This window comes from Colletotrichum gloeosporioides (assembly GCF_011800055.1).
Source record: "Colletotrichum gloeosporioides strain Lc1 chromosome Unknown consensus_82, whole genome shotgun sequence".
Taxonomy (NCBI): Eukaryota; Fungi; Ascomycota; class Sordariomycetes; order Glomerellales; family Glomerellaceae; genus Colletotrichum; species Colletotrichum gloeosporioides.
This window is the reverse complement of record NW_025544727.1, coordinates 24,107-42,706: the sequence shown is the minus strand read 5'-3', so window position 1 is coordinate 42,706 and position 18,600 is coordinate 24,107. Positions and strand designations below refer to the sequence as shown.

The 18,600-nt window shown below is 51.9% G+C and overlaps 7 protein-coding genes across 7 annotated transcripts; 3 read left to right on the top strand and 4 right to left on the bottom strand.

Moving 5' to 3' along the window:
* Window positions 1-1,360: 1,360 nt before the first annotated feature.
* Window positions 1,361-3,449, top strand: GCG54_00009987 (uncharacterized protein; the record flags this gene model as incomplete). The annotated part of the gene is made up of 3 exons (XM_045409923.1): window positions 1,361-1,458; window positions 1,524-3,366; window positions 3,426-3,449. The coding sequence occupies 3 exons, from the start codon at window positions 1,361-1,363 to the stop codon at window positions 3,447-3,449; spliced, it is 1,965 nt and encodes a 654-aa protein (XP_045258958.1).
* Window positions 3,450-3,818: 369 nt separating this feature from the next.
* Window positions 3,819-4,222, bottom strand: GCG54_00009986 (uncharacterized protein; the record flags this gene model as incomplete). The annotated part of the gene is made up of 2 exons (XM_045409922.1): window positions 3,819-3,994; window positions 4,054-4,222. 2 exons carry the CDS (start codon window positions 4,220-4,222, stop codon window positions 3,819-3,821), a joined length of 345 nt encoding a protein of 114 aa, XP_045258957.1.
* An 872-nt stretch (window positions 4,223-5,094) lies between these two features.
* Window positions 5,095-8,769, bottom strand: GCG54_00009985 (Thermitase; the record flags this gene model as incomplete). The annotated part of the gene is made up of 1 exon (XM_045409921.1): window positions 5,095-8,769. One exon carries the CDS (start codon window positions 8,767-8,769, stop codon window positions 5,095-5,097), a length of 3,675 nt encoding a protein of 1,224 aa, XP_045258956.1.
* A 3,367-nt stretch (window positions 8,770-12,136) lies between these two features.
* On the top strand, window positions 12,137-13,916 carry GCG54_00009984 (uncharacterized protein; the record flags this gene model as incomplete). The annotated part of the gene is given in 2 exon segments (XM_045409920.1): window positions 12,137-12,186; window positions 12,200-13,916. The coding sequence occupies 2 exon segments, from the start codon at window positions 12,137-12,139 to the stop codon at window positions 13,914-13,916; spliced, it is 1,767 nt and encodes a 588-aa protein (XP_045258955.1).
* Window positions 13,917-14,221: 305 nt separating this feature from the next.
* GCG54_00009983 (uncharacterized protein) lies at window positions 14,222-14,890 on the bottom strand (the record flags this gene model as incomplete). The annotated part of the gene is made up of 1 exon (XM_045409919.1): window positions 14,222-14,890. The coding sequence occupies one exon, from the start codon at window positions 14,888-14,890 to the stop codon at window positions 14,222-14,224; it is 669 nt and encodes a 222-aa protein (XP_045258954.1).
* Window positions 14,891-16,117: 1,227 nt separating this feature from the next.
* On the top strand, window positions 16,118-16,447 carry GCG54_00009982 (uncharacterized protein; the record flags this gene model as incomplete). Its single annotated transcript, XM_045409918.1, has 2 exons — window positions 16,118-16,271; window positions 16,320-16,447. The coding sequence occupies 2 exons, from the start codon at window positions 16,118-16,120 to the stop codon at window positions 16,445-16,447; spliced, it is 282 nt and encodes a 93-aa protein (XP_045258953.1).
* Window positions 16,448-16,594: 147 nt separating this feature from the next.
* Window positions 16,595-18,443, bottom strand: GCG54_00009981 (High-affinity methionine permease; the record flags this gene model as incomplete). Its single annotated transcript, XM_045409917.1, has 5 exons — window positions 16,595-16,943; window positions 16,995-17,079; window positions 17,140-17,442; window positions 17,504-18,202; window positions 18,260-18,443. 5 exons carry the CDS (start codon window positions 18,441-18,443, stop codon window positions 16,595-16,597), a joined length of 1,620 nt encoding a protein of 539 aa, XP_045258952.1.
* Between the last annotated feature and the right edge of the window lie 157 nt (window positions 18,444-18,600).

Here is an 18,600-nt window from a genome sequence, read left to right as displayed (position 1 = left end):
GTTTGATGAGAGGAGCAATGAAACTTAGTAGAGTAGGAGGTTGTGATAGTTCGGATTGCTTGGGTTGGAATCAAAACAGCAAGATCAAAATTAATTATTTTTCAGACTACCTGCCCACCAGGTCATGTGACTGAGTCTTCTCTACTGTTTAGACGCGTAGAATTATGGTTACATGATGCTCGAGGTGGTTGTGCTTAGACGCGTAACATTGCTTTGGTGCGTGGTTGTGAGTTGACGACTAATACAGCCCTTGCAAATGCTCACCACCACAAACTTGGTGAGTCGCGGGGTGAACTCCAACCACCTACCAAAGACCCACTGCAGAAGATTTCCAAATGACAAAGGGGAAGGCAGGAGGCCGATTCTCGTTTCATAAAATAATACTTGCTTTGCTGGAGTTAAATGCGGAAGCAGTGACAAAGCTTTCACTACTAGAAGAGATAATATTTGATGCAATGAAAGTTCATCATTGATGCTACATAGACTTGGATTCAGTATCATGGTATTTCTGTATTGCTTGAATGGAAGGTTGATTCTAAAGTTGCTACTTGGAGTTTCTGCTGCGAATTGCGTTGTACATGGGTCTGATGCATACAGCGAACTGAAGAGCACCCAGATCTTGGAGTAGTGAAGCGGAGGCTGCCAGTAAGGCTTCTGCCAAGAGAAACTGCAATTGAAGGCTTCGCTATGAGAAGTACGAAGTAATAATAATTCCATATCCGGACCTCATATCTTACATGTACTTACCTAGTAATGATACGAGCCCAAGTGGATGATTACGTCGTTGGGTTCACTCAGTCAGTGACCGCTACTTCGATTTGGCAATTGCAGATTTCGAGACGCATATGCAATGGCACAGTTAAGGCAGCCGTCAGGCGGTGTTACTCGTCACAATGTGCAAAAAGTCAGCAATGTGACCCAACAGCTGAAGCGAGACCAGGCTGAGACCATGTTGGTGCTTCGCCTGGAAGGAAGCCCACACACTCAACAAGGCGCTAACCGCAAGCGACAGTCTGCTTATGTCGGTGAACCCACGCCGCATGAACGGCGGCCTCTGGACTTTTTCTACTTTTTTCCACTTCTCGTCCACTTCGAACCGTTACCGAACACAGCCCCCAGCCACGAATCCATCGGGGCACTCTGTTTGCATTTCTCCTGAACAACAAAGTCAGTTTCGAGGATCAGGCTGTGAGGGCCTGAATCATTTAAGCAATCATGTTTCCGAGCGTATTTGCCCCTCCCGCAGAGGAGTCGGGTGCTTTCAGTCTTGGCTTTGCAACTGGCACTGTTACAGTGGGACGGCAGCTTTCATTGCCGCCTTAACTCCCGATCTTGCACCTGACCACAAAGGGAGCCCAATATGAGCTTGCACTTTACCGATAAGCTAGCATCCCTCAAACGCCTGATTCACAAGCTTCGAAACAAATCTCGAAAGCGCCACGATGAATTCTCGGAGAAGTAATTTCCACCAGATATGCTGTCCCAAACCCAACAATACGGCCTGACTAACCGAAATTCGTTAGGGAGAATTACAATGTCCACCATAACAATTACTCGGCACCCAGCAGAAAGGACATAAAAGTTGGAAATCGAGGGAGAGTTTGGGACGGGGAAGATGCAGAAGATATTCATCACACAGCTTCTCGGCATCCGGAGTCGACAGCAATTCCGCCCTCGCCCGGACGCGTGGGTCTCGGCTTTGCAGTAGAACAGGAGCAGCTGAAAGATGAGGCGCAGCAGCAAGATTTGTCATCTCCTCCTTCGCCTCCCCACCGTCGTTCCACACGATCAAAGACTTGGGAGAGCGTGAAGAGCGTGAGCGTCAGCTCAATACGATCTGTGGCCACGGTGGCCCAGGCCATCGTATGCATGCCCCGGCTGACGCGGTCCGAGTCTCATATTCCTCCTCCGTCACTCCGTGGCCCGGTTGTGCCAAGGGCAGAGCCAGGATCGCAACCTGAAGGAATACCCGAAGAAGAAAACGGCCAGCTATCGCTCGAAGCCTCTCAAAGCTCTTTTGCAAAGTCCAAGCATCCCACCTTTCCACTGGACAAATCGACAATGTCAGATTTCACAGAACTGGCAGCTATCCGAGCCAAACTGAAGGAGCGTGAGAGAACGTCCGAATACTTCAATCAGATATGGGAGGATGAAGCACTGCCGCGATTGAAGGAGACCATGGATGAAGGCAACATCACAGATTACAATATCTCGATCCAGGCTGACTACGGCGAGTCTGGCGTCCTCAGAATTGTGGAAGTTGTTACCAAGAAAAGGCTCCCTGAAAACACAAATCAAGAGCTCAGGAATAATGTCTCGAAGATCTTTACACCGGAGCGATCTTTGCGCGTTACCATATCTTTCACCATCGGAGTCGTCAAGCGCACCTCTGGAACGGAAGAACCGTATAACGCCGACTATCACTCACGTCTAATGATAGGTGACTCTGTTGGGTTTGAGAACGGTGAATATGCAGCCACACTTGGCCCAGCAATTAAGTGGAGTGAACGAGTTGGGTGTCTCGTGAACTTTCACCTTTTCGACGGAGCTCCAGGAATCAAGGATGAGCAAGAAAAGTCAGACTGCTATCTTGTGCACCCAGCAGGAATCGACTGTCCAAGGGGAATAGTTCCTCAGCGCATTGCAAAGCTTGGCGCACACTCGGGATTCAAGATGTATCGGACCCAACGGGTCTCCAGGTCTATTCAAGACTTCTGTCCAAAGGTCCCTCCAGGAATACCAAGGGTAGAAACCGACTGGGCATTCTGCGATCTTGAAGGCAACGGTTTATTGCTTCAAAATTTCATTCGATACGCCCCAAATGACCGTGAAGTTGAACCGCATTCAGGTCTAATCTCAGAGATATTTTTGGGCAGCCCCAACCTTCGACTGGTTCGCTGTACTGGTCGCAGTAGCGGTTTTAGATACGCGTCAGTATGCGAAACGCCGATCATTGTTAAGCAGGGCCCGGGAGAACCTACCCGCGAATGGTATCTCGAAAACGTTCCAGACATATTGACCGTTGAAAAGTGGAATGCCGGGGGTATTGGCATACCGGGCGACTCCGGAGCAGCCATCATCGACGACGAGACGCAGGCATTCATCGGCCATGTTTGGGGGCGTAACCATTACGAAGAAGACGCACCTACTGGTCGCAGGCTAGCCTACTTTTCACATGTCATGGACATTTTTGACGACTTCGAATCACGGTACCCCGCAATGGGCCGCCCGAGACTGAGGACCGATACCGACACAACTACATCAGCTCCCGTCCAACCCGTCGCCGGTGGCCGAGATCTCAGCAACAGAGTGACATTCGTCGACGGAGAGGTTCCACGTCGGAGCAAAGCTGGGCTGCCGATTTCAGTAGTCAAGTTGCTGGGCAGGTCTTTTTCTCAAAACAGTCTCGCACATAGCATAACTAGTTCTTCGGGGACTACATTCACTGAGGAAGGGATCACTCTAGAAATTGAAGCAACGGGGAAAGACATCGGTGACTTTCAAAGTCCAGGGAACTCAACGAGGAGCATATCTTTAAGAAGCTCGGATGACGGGTTGAGGACATAAACAGTCTAAGCTGCTGTGTTCCCCATGATTTCGGCTGTTAGGGCTAGTTTCTTTCTTTGCACGTTTTCTTCACAGGTCCTAGGCGGAAGTTCTTGTATCAATCGGTTTGTGATTATTGATGTCATTATGTACAGTTTTTCACGTTCAAATCAAACTACCATGTACGCATTCCTTCATACAAATCATTTATCGACGTAGATCCCCATGGATACTACAAGTTCTCTTCAAGAATCCCAGATAATGCGCTGGACCTAGAGCTTGGCAGGAACAGCAGTGAAACCGCAAGCAGCCGCCGCCGCGGTGACGGAGGTGCCGTAGTACTGCCAAACGTTCTGGGCGTTCGCACACTTGAGGCAAGCGTCGTATCTGGCGATCCACTGGAAGTTCTCACAATAGCCCGCCTCGCGGGACAAAGTGATTGAGGTACCTGGAAGCAAAGATTGATCAGTTTGAGACTCACGTCATGTGAATGAACGCTACACTTACCGCAATTCTCGTGGCAGAGGTAGGCAGGAGTACCAGGAGCAGGAACGTCCTGGCGCTTGGCAAGCATTTCCTCAGGGAAGTCCCAAGAGACCTGGTTGCGGGTGACGAGAGGGGTGGCAGAGGCCAACGAAGCGGCGAAAGCCACGGCGCAGGTGATGGAGAAACGCATCTTTAAGTTGTAGAAAGAAGTTTTGTGGTGGATATTGATGTTGAGGCGCGAGCAATGTTGTATGAAGATGTCTAAGAAACTCCCTTGATTGCCCCGTACCAAGCAACCCTTTTTATCTTCAACAGCTTCAGATCCTACCTGAACTCCTCCCTCCGGCAAGCCCAGAAACTTAGTCCAGAACAGGAAGTTCGTCCCTTAAACTGCGCCGACCGATATCGCGCGCGCTATCGGCATGAATCTTGGCAAAGCAACTCCACGGTGCCATCAGCCGATCCATCCCAGAAAGGAGCGGGCTGCTGAGCGTATTCAGCGGGGCCGACTCGACCGAGAACCTAAAGGGCCCCTGCGGCAGGCTCCTCCCATCTAATCTTATCAGATCATCTGATAATCACCATCCCTGTCTGGGTCCGGGACAAGACTTCTGAACTGGATCGTCATATCCGAGGGGCCCCCCACGTATGCGACCCTAAAACTCTGATTTACGAGCTTGTTATGTAAATGATATTTTAAGGTGGCGGACTCGGACCAGCCCCAGAGCACATGTGAAAACTGTCACAGGCCTCTGACAGCATCTTGGCGATTCAAGTGGAACTTCTTCAATCTAATGGTTGAACCTTGACAATGGGCTCAACTGGCTAGGCACAATCCATTCATAGATTCAAGGCAAAATCAAGGCATTTATCGTACGCAGGCATCACATCGGTGCTGCGGGCAAGTAGTCACTCAATAATCTCTCGGACCAAACTTGGGTGAGAAACAAGTTGATGTCAGTTCTCGACACTTTGCATTTATGTACACGCTGTATTGCGTCTTGAAAATGCTGAATATGTACAACGAAGTAGAATAATTACATGGGGGAATCAAAGAAGTGGTTAGGTGGCGCGCTCGCCACTAAATGCATTGAAGGACTGGCTCCTCAAGCGGGGGTTCTTCTCAAACGCCCAGTTCCTGGCATCATACAATACCAGAGTTCCGTTTGACAATTGGATATCCAACAGATAGACGAGGTTAAGCGTCCAAGCTTGACGGTCGCCCTGAATGCTTCCCATCGTGAAACGCAGAACATCATCGCCAGTCAGGGTCCGGTTGTATACGGCCCGGAAGCTCTTCACGTTGCAGACCTCCACGGCCTCGGCAGTAACATCAGTGAAACTCGTGATACGATTCTCGGCGTCAAACTCGTTCCCGACAATGACGCTAGAGTTGTCACAGACAAAACCGTCCGAGTCACTGGAGTGGGACGTCTCCACGCGAACGTAGTCCCACGGGCCCAGGGAGGCGGGAATCTCGGCCTCAACTGTGAACAAGCTGGCACCGTCATAGGGCGATGTCACCAGGCGGTCGTATATGGTTGATCTGTCCACCGCTGTGTAGTACACTGTAGCCTGATGAACCTTGCCGACGGTGGGGAACTCGACCACATATGTGCCTTGCTTCATCGAAGCGGCAAACGCCGGCGTGAAGCGGCACATGAGGAAGAAGTCGCCGACCATGTTCTTGTTCCAAGTAGTCCAGTCGGCGAGAGCGATGGTGTACAGACGGGTTTCGGCGTCGAAGGAAGTGGATCCTGCCTGGGCACCAGACGCAGACAGTTGGTCGCCCTCGGCGATGTCGGTGATCTCAGCGGGAACGGCGAAGGTCAGGACCGAGTCTGTCGCAACTGGACTGGGAAGGGAAATCTGAATGTGGAGTTCCATCCAAGCCTCGGGATCGGTGATGAAAGGAGTGTCTTCGCGGAGGCGCTGAAGCTTGAGAGAAGTGAAAGCACCCGATAGACCAGTTGGCGTGGCAGTGGCGGTGAGAGTTGTGGTAGGGCCTGGAACGGAGATGGGAACGGTCGTAGCAACGGCAGATGTTGTAACGGGAGCACCCGTGGAGGTCGCCGTGGCAGGCGCAGTTGCTGAAGGTTGTCTCGTGGTGAAAGTTGCATTCTGACCAGGGATGGGATCGTTGCCAAGCTGGATTGAGAACGGGTCCGAGAGGAAGAGTTGCCAGTCCTTCGGGTTGGATGCATCTCCAAAGATACGCAGAGCACGCGTGAAAATGCGGTAGCGGCCCGAAGGGATGTCGGTTCCGTTGGCGAATGCACGGAAGGTGATGAAGCTACCCTGGTTGAAGCGGACAACCTCTCTCATGGGGAAGTCCATGTACCCGCCGGGGACAACGGGCTGGGATCTAACAGATCCAAGCCAAGCCTTGGACCCGGAACCATGTTGGGGTGGGTACGAGAACTGTTCTGTGGTCCAATCCACGCCGACCAAGTCCACCGAGAACTCGTATGTACCGTATCTGAAGGCGAAGTAGGTCTCCGGTGACTCGCCCTCGGCTGGGCGATAGGCCCGCCCTTGATAGTCGATCGGAAGCAGGTCACCGTTAGAATCATCGTATCGGTATGACTCTGGGCCGTGGTGTAGCGGGGTCCAGTTGTACGTCGAAGCTTCGACGCCGATGTAGGGAATGGTGATCAGGTCGTCATTAGAGCCTGCCAAGAGGATTTTGCCACTCCAAAGTGCGCCGCTGTCGGCATCGAGAGATGGGGCAGACAGGGTGACCTCGATCTCCTGAGTAGCTCCAGCAGGGACGGTGACGGTCTTTGCATCCGCAAGTGAGCCGGTTGCGGACAGGAGAGGCGGATAGTATACGTTGGGGTACCAGATCGAGTTTCTGGGGGCAACCGTAGATGCCGGGATGTGAGTGACGTTATAAGTCACTTCCTCGGTCCCGGTGTTCTGGATGCGAATGGTATGCGTTGTGACACGGTTGTCGGTATCATTCAATGAGAGGGTCGGCTCAGAAAGCAAGACCGTAGTGCTGTCAAACAGCTTGGAAGCATCAATGAGACCAGCACCTTGCTGTGCAAGAGAGGCAATCTCCGCCACGACACGGGCGTCGCCGTTGTCAAAGGCAGGAAGAGCCACGGCAGTCGAAGTCAAGCGGCGGACGAACTCGGCGCGATCTTTCTTCGCATGCGCAAACCACAAGGCTGCAACACCAGAGATGTAGGGCGTCGCAAATGAGGTTCCCGAAGAGATGGAATACCGGTTGTTGGGGAACGCGCCATAAACGACACCTCCGGGGGCTGAGATGATGGGCGAAAAGCCATTCTCGTATGTTGGGCCCCAGGATGTGTAGCTCGAGATCTGACCGGAACTGGGAACCTCTGCGGCGAATGCCGCGGGCTGGGCGTCTGCTTGAATCTGAAGACGAAGAGTGTAGTTCCTTCCAATCTGCGTCGAAGCCCAGTCACCGACGGATGAAGTCGTCACTGCCATCAACTTGAGTGTGTCGGACCAGGGGGTCACGTCAGACATGTAGTAAGCGCCCTGCTTGTACGAATCGAAGAGGATGCCGAACCCGAAGCCGCCACTTGCGATGGAAGAGTATGAGCTTGCAGGAGGGCATACACCCCGCTTAGCCAGCACAGCCGTGTCTTCAGACCCAGAGCCAGCAATATTGCAGGAGTCACCGCTGTCCAGAACGATGGGGACATCGACCGTCTGGTTGAACTTGGTGCCATCGGGTGTGACATAAGAGATGTTCAATGATTGGCCGCTGGAAGAAATGAGAGTCGCTGGCCATCCGAGGGCCTGCGAAGCCTCAACAGATCCAACGGAGACAACACCACGGCCAGCGGCGGGAGAACTGGCAAAGTACGGCCCCATCTCACCCGAGTTACCGGCAGCAATGATGATGAGTCTATCCTGAGCAATCTCGCTAGCGACGCGGGAGAGAACGGAGTTGGCGTAGCCAGTGTTGCTTCCAATGGACACTGAAATGATGTCGCAGTCGTCCGAGTCGGCAGCAAGCATACCCTTGAGGACCATGTCATTGGAAGTCGAGTCCTCGCACCCAAAGACCTTGTACATGTAGATCTCAGAGCCTGGTGCAACGCCAGAGAAGTCCTTATGCGATGCCGCAATGACAGACGAGACGAAGGTTCCATGGCCAGCGCAGTCGGTGAGCTCCGTTGAGTTCGTCTCGATCAGATTCTTGCCGCCGGCAACCTTGCCGGCCAAAGCTGGGTGCAATACGTCGACGCCACTGTCGACGACGCAGACGCGCTGGCCTGCGCCAGTGATGTTGCGCTCGTGAAGCTCGTCAACGCGAGTAGCGATGTGTGGGTTCCATTTCTGCGAGCCCGTGGTGACTTCGAAAGACGCGTCCAGGGTGATGGGATACACCGGCCACGCGCCTGCCACACCCGGGATACTCTTGATGTCATCAAGAGCGCCGGTGGACTTATCGTTCGTGATCTCCACCGAAACGCCCTTGAAGCGACCGGAGATAGCAGAAAAGTCGTCCTTGAGCTTGGCGTCGTATCCCAGGGATGTGATGTGGTCGACGACAGAGTCTGCGACTGTGGCATCTTGCCTGGCATTGGGGCCGGTTGAGGCTTGTAGCTCAACGATATACCGGCCAGAAGCGGCTTCAGACGCCGGATTGGTCAAGCGATTGCGGCGACCGGCAAAGCTGCTCTCTTCAGCCGCTGCCGGACTAAGTGCAGCAGCAAGAAGAAGCGCTTGCGCGATGCTATACCATCGAGCCATTGCCGGTGACCTGGATGAGATCGGTGGAATTGACGATTGATCTCGGAACCTCGAATGTTGGTTTGACGGTTCAGGCGAAGCGAAAGCCAAGACGGCAAGGCCTTGGGTTACTACTTATTGCACTTCGTTGCATCGTTGTTCGCTTTCGCAGTGCCCTGCATCGCGAAAACGCACCCACTCTCACGAGGTCGCGACGCTTAATCTCCTCTTCATTAATTACACTTTTATGGGCCATGTCGCCGGTAACCGGCATGTAGCATTGTGCTCACGAGAAGCCAAGCTGGATACAACTCCCGAGTCTTGGCAATGACCACCGTCTGCTTATTTTGACCCAATGGGGCAGGTCGTTGAAAAAGACTCATCTAACTTCACCGGGCAAGGGTTCAATCTTGAAAGGTTATCAGATCATCTAATCAACAGCTATGGAGCATCGTATGCAGGCACCATCCCTACGAGAGTGGACGAGCTCGTGTTCCGCGCGATGCGAACCAGTAAGAAATGCCTCGCTTGAACCTCTCGAGGAATAGCTTGGTGGAGCAGTCCTCCACCAAATAAGCTCAGCTCGGGCGACTCCCCAGGGCTGATCCGATCACCGCTGGCCGAGCTCCGAGGTGATTGTTCGGGCTGGAGTTCGGAGAAATCAGCAGCGCCGATATCGTAATTGAACTTGATCAAGGAGCTGTTGGTAGTGACCGACCTAGGAATAGCGTCGAAGTTGCGTTTACGAAAGTTCAAACTGATGTCAAACATCCATGAATTGAGCAGGTGGCTTTGTTGAAGATATCCTGCTAATCTCTTCAGCATTGGGTCCGACTGCTCTGTCAGGTATAATTCGATCCGAGGAGGAGGATGCCTAGAAGTCCACATCCCGAAGTCACTCCTCCATGTGGCCATATTTCTAACAACGCCATTCTCGACTAGGTTGAACATAGTTGACCCAGCCTCTGAACTCATAGTCGTACAGTAACTTCAAATCGTATTACTGAAGCGCATGGCTGTACAAGCATATCACAGCTTTGACTGAGGAATTGGCAACCGTCGTCATCTTGGAGACACGTGCACACTGCTGTATGGGTTTGGCCCATGGAGAAGTTTAAAGTGAATGTTGATTCGTCAACATTGAATCACAGACCGAACATAGAGTCGCATATAGCAACGAGATAACGTTTTCTACGTTCAGCATACGTTGACAGGGACTCAGCATTCCTCCAAAGATAGACAGCGTCCGAGCTTTCATTCAAGATTCTTGACATAGCCAACGGCTTGCTTAGTTCTTCTACCCCTACCTAGCTATCATCTTGTCTGAGTCTGGCTGGGGAAGGTATTGTGTATGCTGTCCGTGAACCACGCTCAACGTATGTGATGGTCGTGATGACAGCTCTGTGCCCTAGGTCCACAACTCTGTATGGTTCTGGACTTGTCAGCATTCGTTAGCGGTATTACATACTCAGCACTGTTTTCATTTGTGCGACATACCGATTCCACGGACACTGAATTCGAATGAGGTTCCTGAGCTTATGCTTCAGGAGCAAATTAGAAAGCCCCTTGGGCCTTCGGAGGTGTATTGAAACGGGGGGTGGTTGTGTGTAGGAACAAAATGCAGGGCGCGGTAAAAGGACCGCTACAAGATGTTGATTTCTAGGAAGAACGCTGCTAATCTGCATACGCGCGTGGGCGTTAAATACGTACGCGCACTGCTTACGTACGCGTGGTTTCTAGCTAGGTAGGCGCCCTACCCCACTTCAGTATGCGTATGATCATCAGCCGAGAAATTCGAGAGCGTAAGGCTACCATGTTAGTACGAGTACGATGATGGAGCACTTGGTGAATGGTGCGTCCATGGTGCCTTTTTAGCTGCCTGATATTCATATACATCCCGACAGTACTATCTCCTATCTGTCCAACGTACTCGACTTCCCCCACATCTCAAAAGCGTCCCGCAAACTCCCTCACATCATCAGATTCTCATAAGACTGAGACCAAAGTACCTCTTCCGGGTGTGTAGTGGAGCCCTTTCCTGTCTCATTGTTGTAATCGCGCATCATCATGCTCTTTTGAAAGTCTCTACTGGACTGATTGGTGCTGCGCCGGATTCGAAAAACGCAGAAATAATACATCTCATCCATAGGTAGACACCTCTACAGAAAAGACGTCAATGACGCTCACGTCGACGAAAACACTGAGTATTGAACAGTTTCGACAACATGCTCGTCGTGTGCTGAACGTAGCTCAGAAAGAGAGGCGACTAGTGGGGTGTTCTACGGTCCTCGTACCCCCCTCCCCAGATCCGTGAATGTACATCCTGAGGGTCCGATGCACTGCATGTTCTTTGGCGGCGCCCATTGCAAAAACCAGGAATGATCTCCTGGAGCAAACCCTTGGCAGACTTTGTGTCTCCGTAGGGAACTTGATCAAAGTTAAAATTCTTCCCCTATACCGTAACTAGTTTCTCCCACGTAAGGTAGGGTTGGGTAGAACATTCCGCGACGTTGCATGCTTATGGGATCATGTTGGGTTGCAAGTACTTCAATAAAGACTCTTATTTTTCCACAGTCCTCTCTTCCGGGTCAATCTTATTGAAAAAAGAACGAGTGAAAGTATTTTTTATCCAGACTTATGATACTGCGCATGAAAGTATTTCTTATGCCTACCGGCTCCTCGACCATAATTCTTTGCAGTTCCGTGATTAAGGTAGAATGGAACTTCGGGTTTTAGCTCATTGCTCTTATGTGTCTGCCTAAAACATTGATGCTCATCTCACGTAAGCTTGATCAACCTCTCATTGTTCGATTCGATTTTGGTGAGCCTGCTAACTCACAAGCGAGAGTTTCTTGGTAAAACAATAATGGGGGCCAATCCTCCGGAAGGAATAGCAACATATCCCCTAAATTCGCCCTCAAAGACAGCCTGTCTGTGGACTTGCCCCATCGTCAACACCAAAACAGGCTTAGTGAGCTGATTGTCTCCCACTTGAAAAGCGGTGTTGGTTGTCCCCAACGGTGCATCGGCGGCTAGCTCACGCCAAATCCTTACAAACAATCAGGGGTCCTGTCCACATCACGAGTCCAGATTGGCCGGCTCGCATCAATCCTTGCAAGCCCCGCCCAAACCAATCAAAGTTGGCACGCGTGGATCTCTCTGCGATCGTGTGTTGTCTTTTGTGTCCCGCCCGAGTCCGAGCAAGTTCTCCTCTTCCCGCAACCTTTTCGCGCAACATTCGCCAATCAAGCCCCTAGCGAGTCTCGCGCCAGGCAAAAAACCACACCCAGAAAGCTCGGACTCTGGATACGCTTGCAGAAAAGTCCGAGCCTGACCTTTGTTTCAAATGCGGAAGAACCTGGGTTGATGAAAAGAAACAAAAAAAAGAATGGCCCGCAAAGGGAACCGGAAAGTCAGGACTGGGTGCATCACCTGCAAGTAAGTACGACAGGACCCCGCCGGTGGGAGAAAGAAAAAGAACCGTGCCATGCTCGTCTCTCTATTGCCAAGTGCAACCGTCTGACAAGATAGATAGGGCTCGGAAAGTCAAGTGTGACGAAGGCAAGCCGTCGTGCGTTCGCTGCATCAAGACAGGCCGAGTCTGCGACGGCTACCTACTGAAGATCGATGTGCGAGACCCAGTGGGTTCGCGTGATGCGACTACACTCACCCTGCACCGGCCACACCATGTCTTCCCCGGAACGAAATCGTCAAGTGAGGGCCATGCGCTGCAGTTCTTTTGCGAGACAGCGGGTCCGTTGATGTCCGGCACCGCGGATCCCTATTTCTGGACCAATATTGTGTTACAGTTCAGCGCGTTCGAGCCAGCTGTACGACACGCAGTTATTTCAATCAGCGACTTATTTCAGCAGTCTTATTACACACCCGAGTCTAATGCGAAGATACGTTTCGACGACCAGACAATAGCTCTTAAGCACTACAACAACGCCATTCACGGGCTCAAAGACATCAAATCAGAGCATAAAGAATCAGTCGTACTTCTTGTATGCGTATTATTCGTCTGTATCGAGTTCATACGTGGGGACAGAGAGGCAGCTTTGAGACACTGCACTCATGGCGTCGAAATTTTGAAGACCTCGCCCCAGCATGCTTGGACTCAACAACATCTTTTACCCATTTTCCGACGACTTAACGAATTTGCTTTCTTCTTCAGCGATGAGAATTCCGAGTTTTCCGATATTTCAGACTTGGCGGGGCCGATACCAACTACGTTTTCAACCTTCTCCGAAGCACAAGAGATGCTCGACGGAATCTTCAACCACACAACAAGGATTATGCGTTCAAGCCGAAAGTCCCATTCACTACCGAAAACTGCGTCTGGCATGTTTGAACCCCAAAAGAGAATATCGGTCTTTTCTCAGTACTTTACCGACAAATCCACGATCAGCCGATTGTTAAATACGTGGCTGAAGCTGTTCAGCGAGTTCGACCCAAAAATGACAGAGCTGGATGCCTTGGCTGCCAAGCACTGCAAATATGGCGCGGACTACGGGCTCAAGATGTATCGTTGCTTCTTGTTGACCCGCTACGAGTGCTGCCGGATATGGCTCAACATTGCGTTTGATGATCCCAAGTCAGGCTATGAAAGATCGGTGGACAACTTTGACCGGGTGCTCAAGCAATTATCATGGTTGGAGTCACAGATTCCACATGAAGGGCCTTTCTCGGACCCAGTATCGCCCCCGTTCGTATTCGAGACCGGCTTCGGGGCCAATCTGTTCTTTCTGGTGACAACCTGCTGCGATCTCGAGATGAGACTGGAACTTATCAGGCTGATGTCGATTTTCGCACTACCCAGAGAGAATTTGTGGGGAAAGGACGTGCTCACTGCGGCAGCGAGGAAGATTATCGAGGTGGAGCATGGAACCAAGTTTGAAGACCTCGTACAGTCTCCAACCGTGCCCTCGTACTCAGAGGAGACCCCGACTGAAGATGAAGATGAAGACGCAGAAGCAGAAGAGGAGGAAACCGATTTTGGAACGCCAGAGATATGGGCGGAGCAGAGAGAGTCACAGAGCGGTACAGGCACGGGTGACGAAGAAGGAGCTCACAAGTCTGGTAAAGTTCTCAGGCGTGATAACCTGGCACTTTTCGGCTCATACCTGCTGATTTTGAATCCGTTCATGAGTGGGAAGATTGGATCATGATACCCCGCTGCAGAGCAAAACAATAAAGCCAAATCTTCAAGTTATTGAATGAAACGACACTTCCTGGATATGTGTTCTATCCATTTGGCAGATCCGCACATGGACTCAACATCATCGATGCTTGCGCGATCCTTCTCAACACGTCCCGACATAAGGAACTCTTTTGTGCTGTTGTTTCCTTTCCGAACTCCTGTTATGTCATATTCGCCGTCTAGACGATTCTATATGGTCGTGATATTATAGTCATAATGCCCAGAAATCCCTCGTCATATGCGTGCCCACATATCTCCCTCTATGCTTTGTCATTATTTCTTCAACATCCCGCTGGCAAATCGATTCATCAGCAACCCTCCGATTGTTGCTCCAACTGCATCCTTCTTACCATAATCTTTTGGGTTGTCGTCCTTGAACGCCGCAATAGCACCTGCGCCAGCCGCGGCCGTCGCCATCCTCATGCCCTTCTTCTGCCATGATGACTTGTCCTTCCTCATCCGCCATGCCTCAGCAGCGCCAGCAACGACGGCAGCGCTCGCGGCAGCCTGTATGATATGCGCCTTGTCCGACTCTCGTCTCTGCAATCTAGAACGGGAAGTTGATGCAGCGGAGACCTTGCTGTCCTTCCGGCGACCACTACCAGTGCCCCGACCGCGGCTCCGGTTACGTCGTCGACGCCTGTCATCTTCGCTGTCAGAGTAGTCATCGTACGAGTCGTAGCTGTCGTTCCGGCGACGAGGCGGCCTCTGGTCAAGCGAGCGGGCGCGGGTCTTCGGTCGGACAGGGCTGATTTCATCGTCGTAGGTGCGGCCGCGGCGCCGGTGCGAGCGCCCCGCCTCAGCGGAGTCTAGCTCATGTGCGCTCCGCGAAACACGGCGTGATGCACGCGGGCGCTCGTAGGAGTAGTCGTCGTAGTAGGGATCGTCGTCCTCATAGGTCGCGCGGTCACGGTGGTGACGATCCGAGTTTCGTGACGGCATGGCTGATTCGCGAGAGCGGACCGCGGCGTCGAGCGGTCCACGTGGGTGTGAAAGAGGAGGGGATGTGCCAAGTCTCGTGAGGAGACCGGAAGCGGAAAGGCTGCACGATCGATGGGAAGAGCTAGCGATGAGCCCGTTTTGCTTGGTCCTCGTAGTTCAGGGAAGTGACGTCTCGACTTTTTGCATCAAAGAATCAGTGTCCGATCGGATCGCAGGGGAGCGGGGAAGGACACGATTGTGCGACAATGAAGTGCTTGGTCATGAGCGATGAAAATGAATGATGAGGAGATCGTTCAACTTCTGTGTGAAAAGGAAGAACTAGGCTATCTACATGAGAGAATGAGCGTTACTTCGCTTTGATAAGGCATTTTGCATGGAAAGCACCAAGAGCTCAGGCAACTTTGAGCTGGCAATGGGTACCCGTCTCGGCAAGATTAAACTTGCTTATTCTCAGAGAAGGGTGATGTAAACGGGTGCAGATCGTTTCCATTTCGAGACAAAGCTGAGGCGTGCTGGGGCGATGGCAAACGTCAATATGATGCGGCCCGCTCACCCGCCCTACGCAAGAATCAGTCGAAACACGGGATGATGTCACACCGAACTCAATGCCGGAGACTATCTCGGTGAGACCTTCCCTGCGCGGTGTACTGACTCTAGCTCAGGTGCTCACCGAGATAAGTCAGGGGTTGGAGCTCGATCCGCCGATCCAGACAGGTCCAAACATCATGACTCCGAGCCATTGTCCAATCGGGTCTTAGCCCCTAGACCAGGGACGATCGCTGATTGAGATTCAAAGGGCTGAAATTGGGAACAAGGGGTATGCATTTTCGGTTTGGTCGCTGGGTCAATCTGGCGATGCTTGTCTGTATGTGGCGCCGCTAGCGGCAGCGGCTTTGGGCTCCGCGGGGACGGGTCCCATTCACTGACAGCTGCAACGGGGCTGGAGGGACTGAGCGCGGGCGCGTTGATGCGCGTTTCTTCGCGTAAATGACAGCGTCATAGACTAGTTGCGCCGACGATGATATCAATGACTTGGTTGATGGTGTTTTCAACTCAATGCAGTAAGGCTAGCATGCTCATATCAGAGCTGGATTCTGTATATGAACTGAAGTGAAATCCCCCAAGGATACCTGTATAGTCTCCAGAATCAATCACAAGTATCATCATTTGGTGTCATCACAATTTCAACTCAAATTCTCAATCAATTCTTCTCAATAACCGCAAATCATGTCTTCCAACGAGGCCCCCACCGGTGACGTTCAGGACAACGAGTACGTCTCCCGCCAGCCCCAGCGCGGCGAGCCCATTAGAGTCCAGGCCGATGACGCCAAGGTTGAGGACCCTATTGACCCTCAAACCGCTGACTCCGATCAGCAATTGGGTAAGTTTACCTACTTCGATTCTACCAGGCTTGACTGACCGGTATCAGAGCGTGATGACAAGGAGGCTATTGATAAGGACAACATCATTGACGAGCGCACTCGCTCTGCGAAGCCGTCTGGCACTTACCGTGAGCCTGGCGACACTGAGGGATTGGAGCGCGAGAGGCTTGAGTAGACATATTATGATCATGTATGAGAAGCGCAGCGTGGGATGTAAGCGTCCGCATGGATTTAATATTATTAAAGAGTTTATGATCTAAACTAGCTTGTGGTGAACGTTGTGGTGCTTGTGCCTAGCAAAATTTATATGCCATATCACCAACTACTCTACAGGGCCAGACAATCCTTTCGTGCTGATCTTCTTGTAGCGAATAACTTCATTGCCCACCTCATCGTACGTTCTTTCGGCCACGATTTTATACCCGCCAAAGGCTGGCCAGATCTTGGTCCAGCACAACCAGTAAAGCGCTCCCAGAAGTAGCACTCCAACGCCGACGATCGGGAACACATAGTACGGGTATCCGTCTGCCGTCCAGGATCCATTGGGCGGGATGAAGGGGACAATGCAAAGAAAGAAGTTGACCAACACATAAAGAATTGTAATGGGGAAATACGTGTGCCATGGCGAGGACCAATTCTCTTTCTTGTTCCACTGGAGGTACAGCAGACCGCTGGGCACATGTTAGCAGTCATTTGAAATAGTTTGAGCCGATGTGACTTACATTCCGACGAAGCCGTTGATCCATGCTCCCGGATAAACGTAGAGGTCAGTGATAAAATTGTAAGCTGGCCCAGCAGGAGGCGCTACTAGCACAATGACAGTCACAATCCAGTGAAGAAAAAGCTGAGTTGGGCCGGAAGGTTAACATATGGTCATAGTGACACGGCTGCGGGGAATTGTGATACGTACAGATGCAGCAGGAGCATTGAAAGGCTTGTTAGACGCCCAAAATCGACTGAAAGGCAGGAGACCCTCCTTGGCAAGCTCCTGGTTGAGTCGAGCGTGGGCGAAGCTCACCGCAAGCACATTGCCCAAATTGCTGATGGCGACGAAGGCTGGGAGAGCCCGAGCACCGGCACTGTTGCCAAACACGTTACGGAAGAAGACACCGGCGACAATGACTTCGGCATTAGCCAACTCAGTCTTCGGAATAGCAGCAAAATAGGCAACTATGATTTCCCACCACATTAGCAACTGAAGCCCAACGGATAGCTTACTTGGCCAACTCACCATTGGCAAGGACGTAGAGGATTGTGACACCGCCGATTGCGATGGGTGCGGCGATGGCCAGGGTCTTGCGTGGGTTCTTCAGCTCGCCGACAACATAGTTGGCATTCTCCCAACCTTTGTAGCTGTAGATAATGCGCAGCAACGCAGTCGCATATCCGTAGACACCACCATTGCCGTATCCATCTCCGTCCTCGATGCGGAAGGCGTTGTCAAAGTTGTGAGGGTCAGGAACTCGCCGGCGACCGGCAAGGGCAGCGAACCCGGAAAAGACGATAAAGATCAAGACCGCAACTTTGAAGACACCCAGCACGTTGAACAGACGGACGCCCCATTTGGGGGTGATGGCGTGGATGCCGACAGCAAACGTCGCGCCGGCAATACCGATTGCACGGGCGATCCAACCATCGGGAGCTGTTGACCCGGAAGCAAAGAGAATGTATCTTCCGAAGGCGAGGGCATTTCCAGATGAGAAGCCAAGAAGGATCATCTGAGCTGCGAGAACACAGGTCGCAAGGTATTTGGGATGCTTGTATGCTCGCTCGAGATAGTTCTTTTCTCCGCCAGATCGTGGAATCGCAAGGCCGAATTCAAGGAACACCGATAGACCACAGAATGTGAGGATACCACCAATGAGCCAGAGCATGAGGCAAACGCCGACGGAGCCAGTAGACTGGAATATGCCCGATGGCGTCGAGAAAACTATTCGAATATGTCAACATGCCTTGCTAGATGACTTTAGTTCCGAGTGGTACTAACTTCCGGTTCCAATCATCTTATTCAGAATGAGAAAGACAGCGCCCGTGACACCGATCTTCCGCTCTTCGGAGTAGGCGAACGTCTGCTGGTCCTTGACGATCCCAACCTCCGTCGAGTTATCGTCGCGTTGTACATCGTGTCGAGTCTCACCAACATGGTGATCCTGCTTGAGCGGTCCGCTCATATCGTCGTCCCGTCGCGCGATGTCAATCGTCTGAAGTTGCCAAGATCGACTCGTGGGGATGCGAAGCTAAGAAGCTTCCTCGAGGGGGGTCGGACAGATAGAGTTTTGAGCTGAGGCAGGGAGATCGGCAAAGGTCACCGAGGGGGGAGCTGGGAGC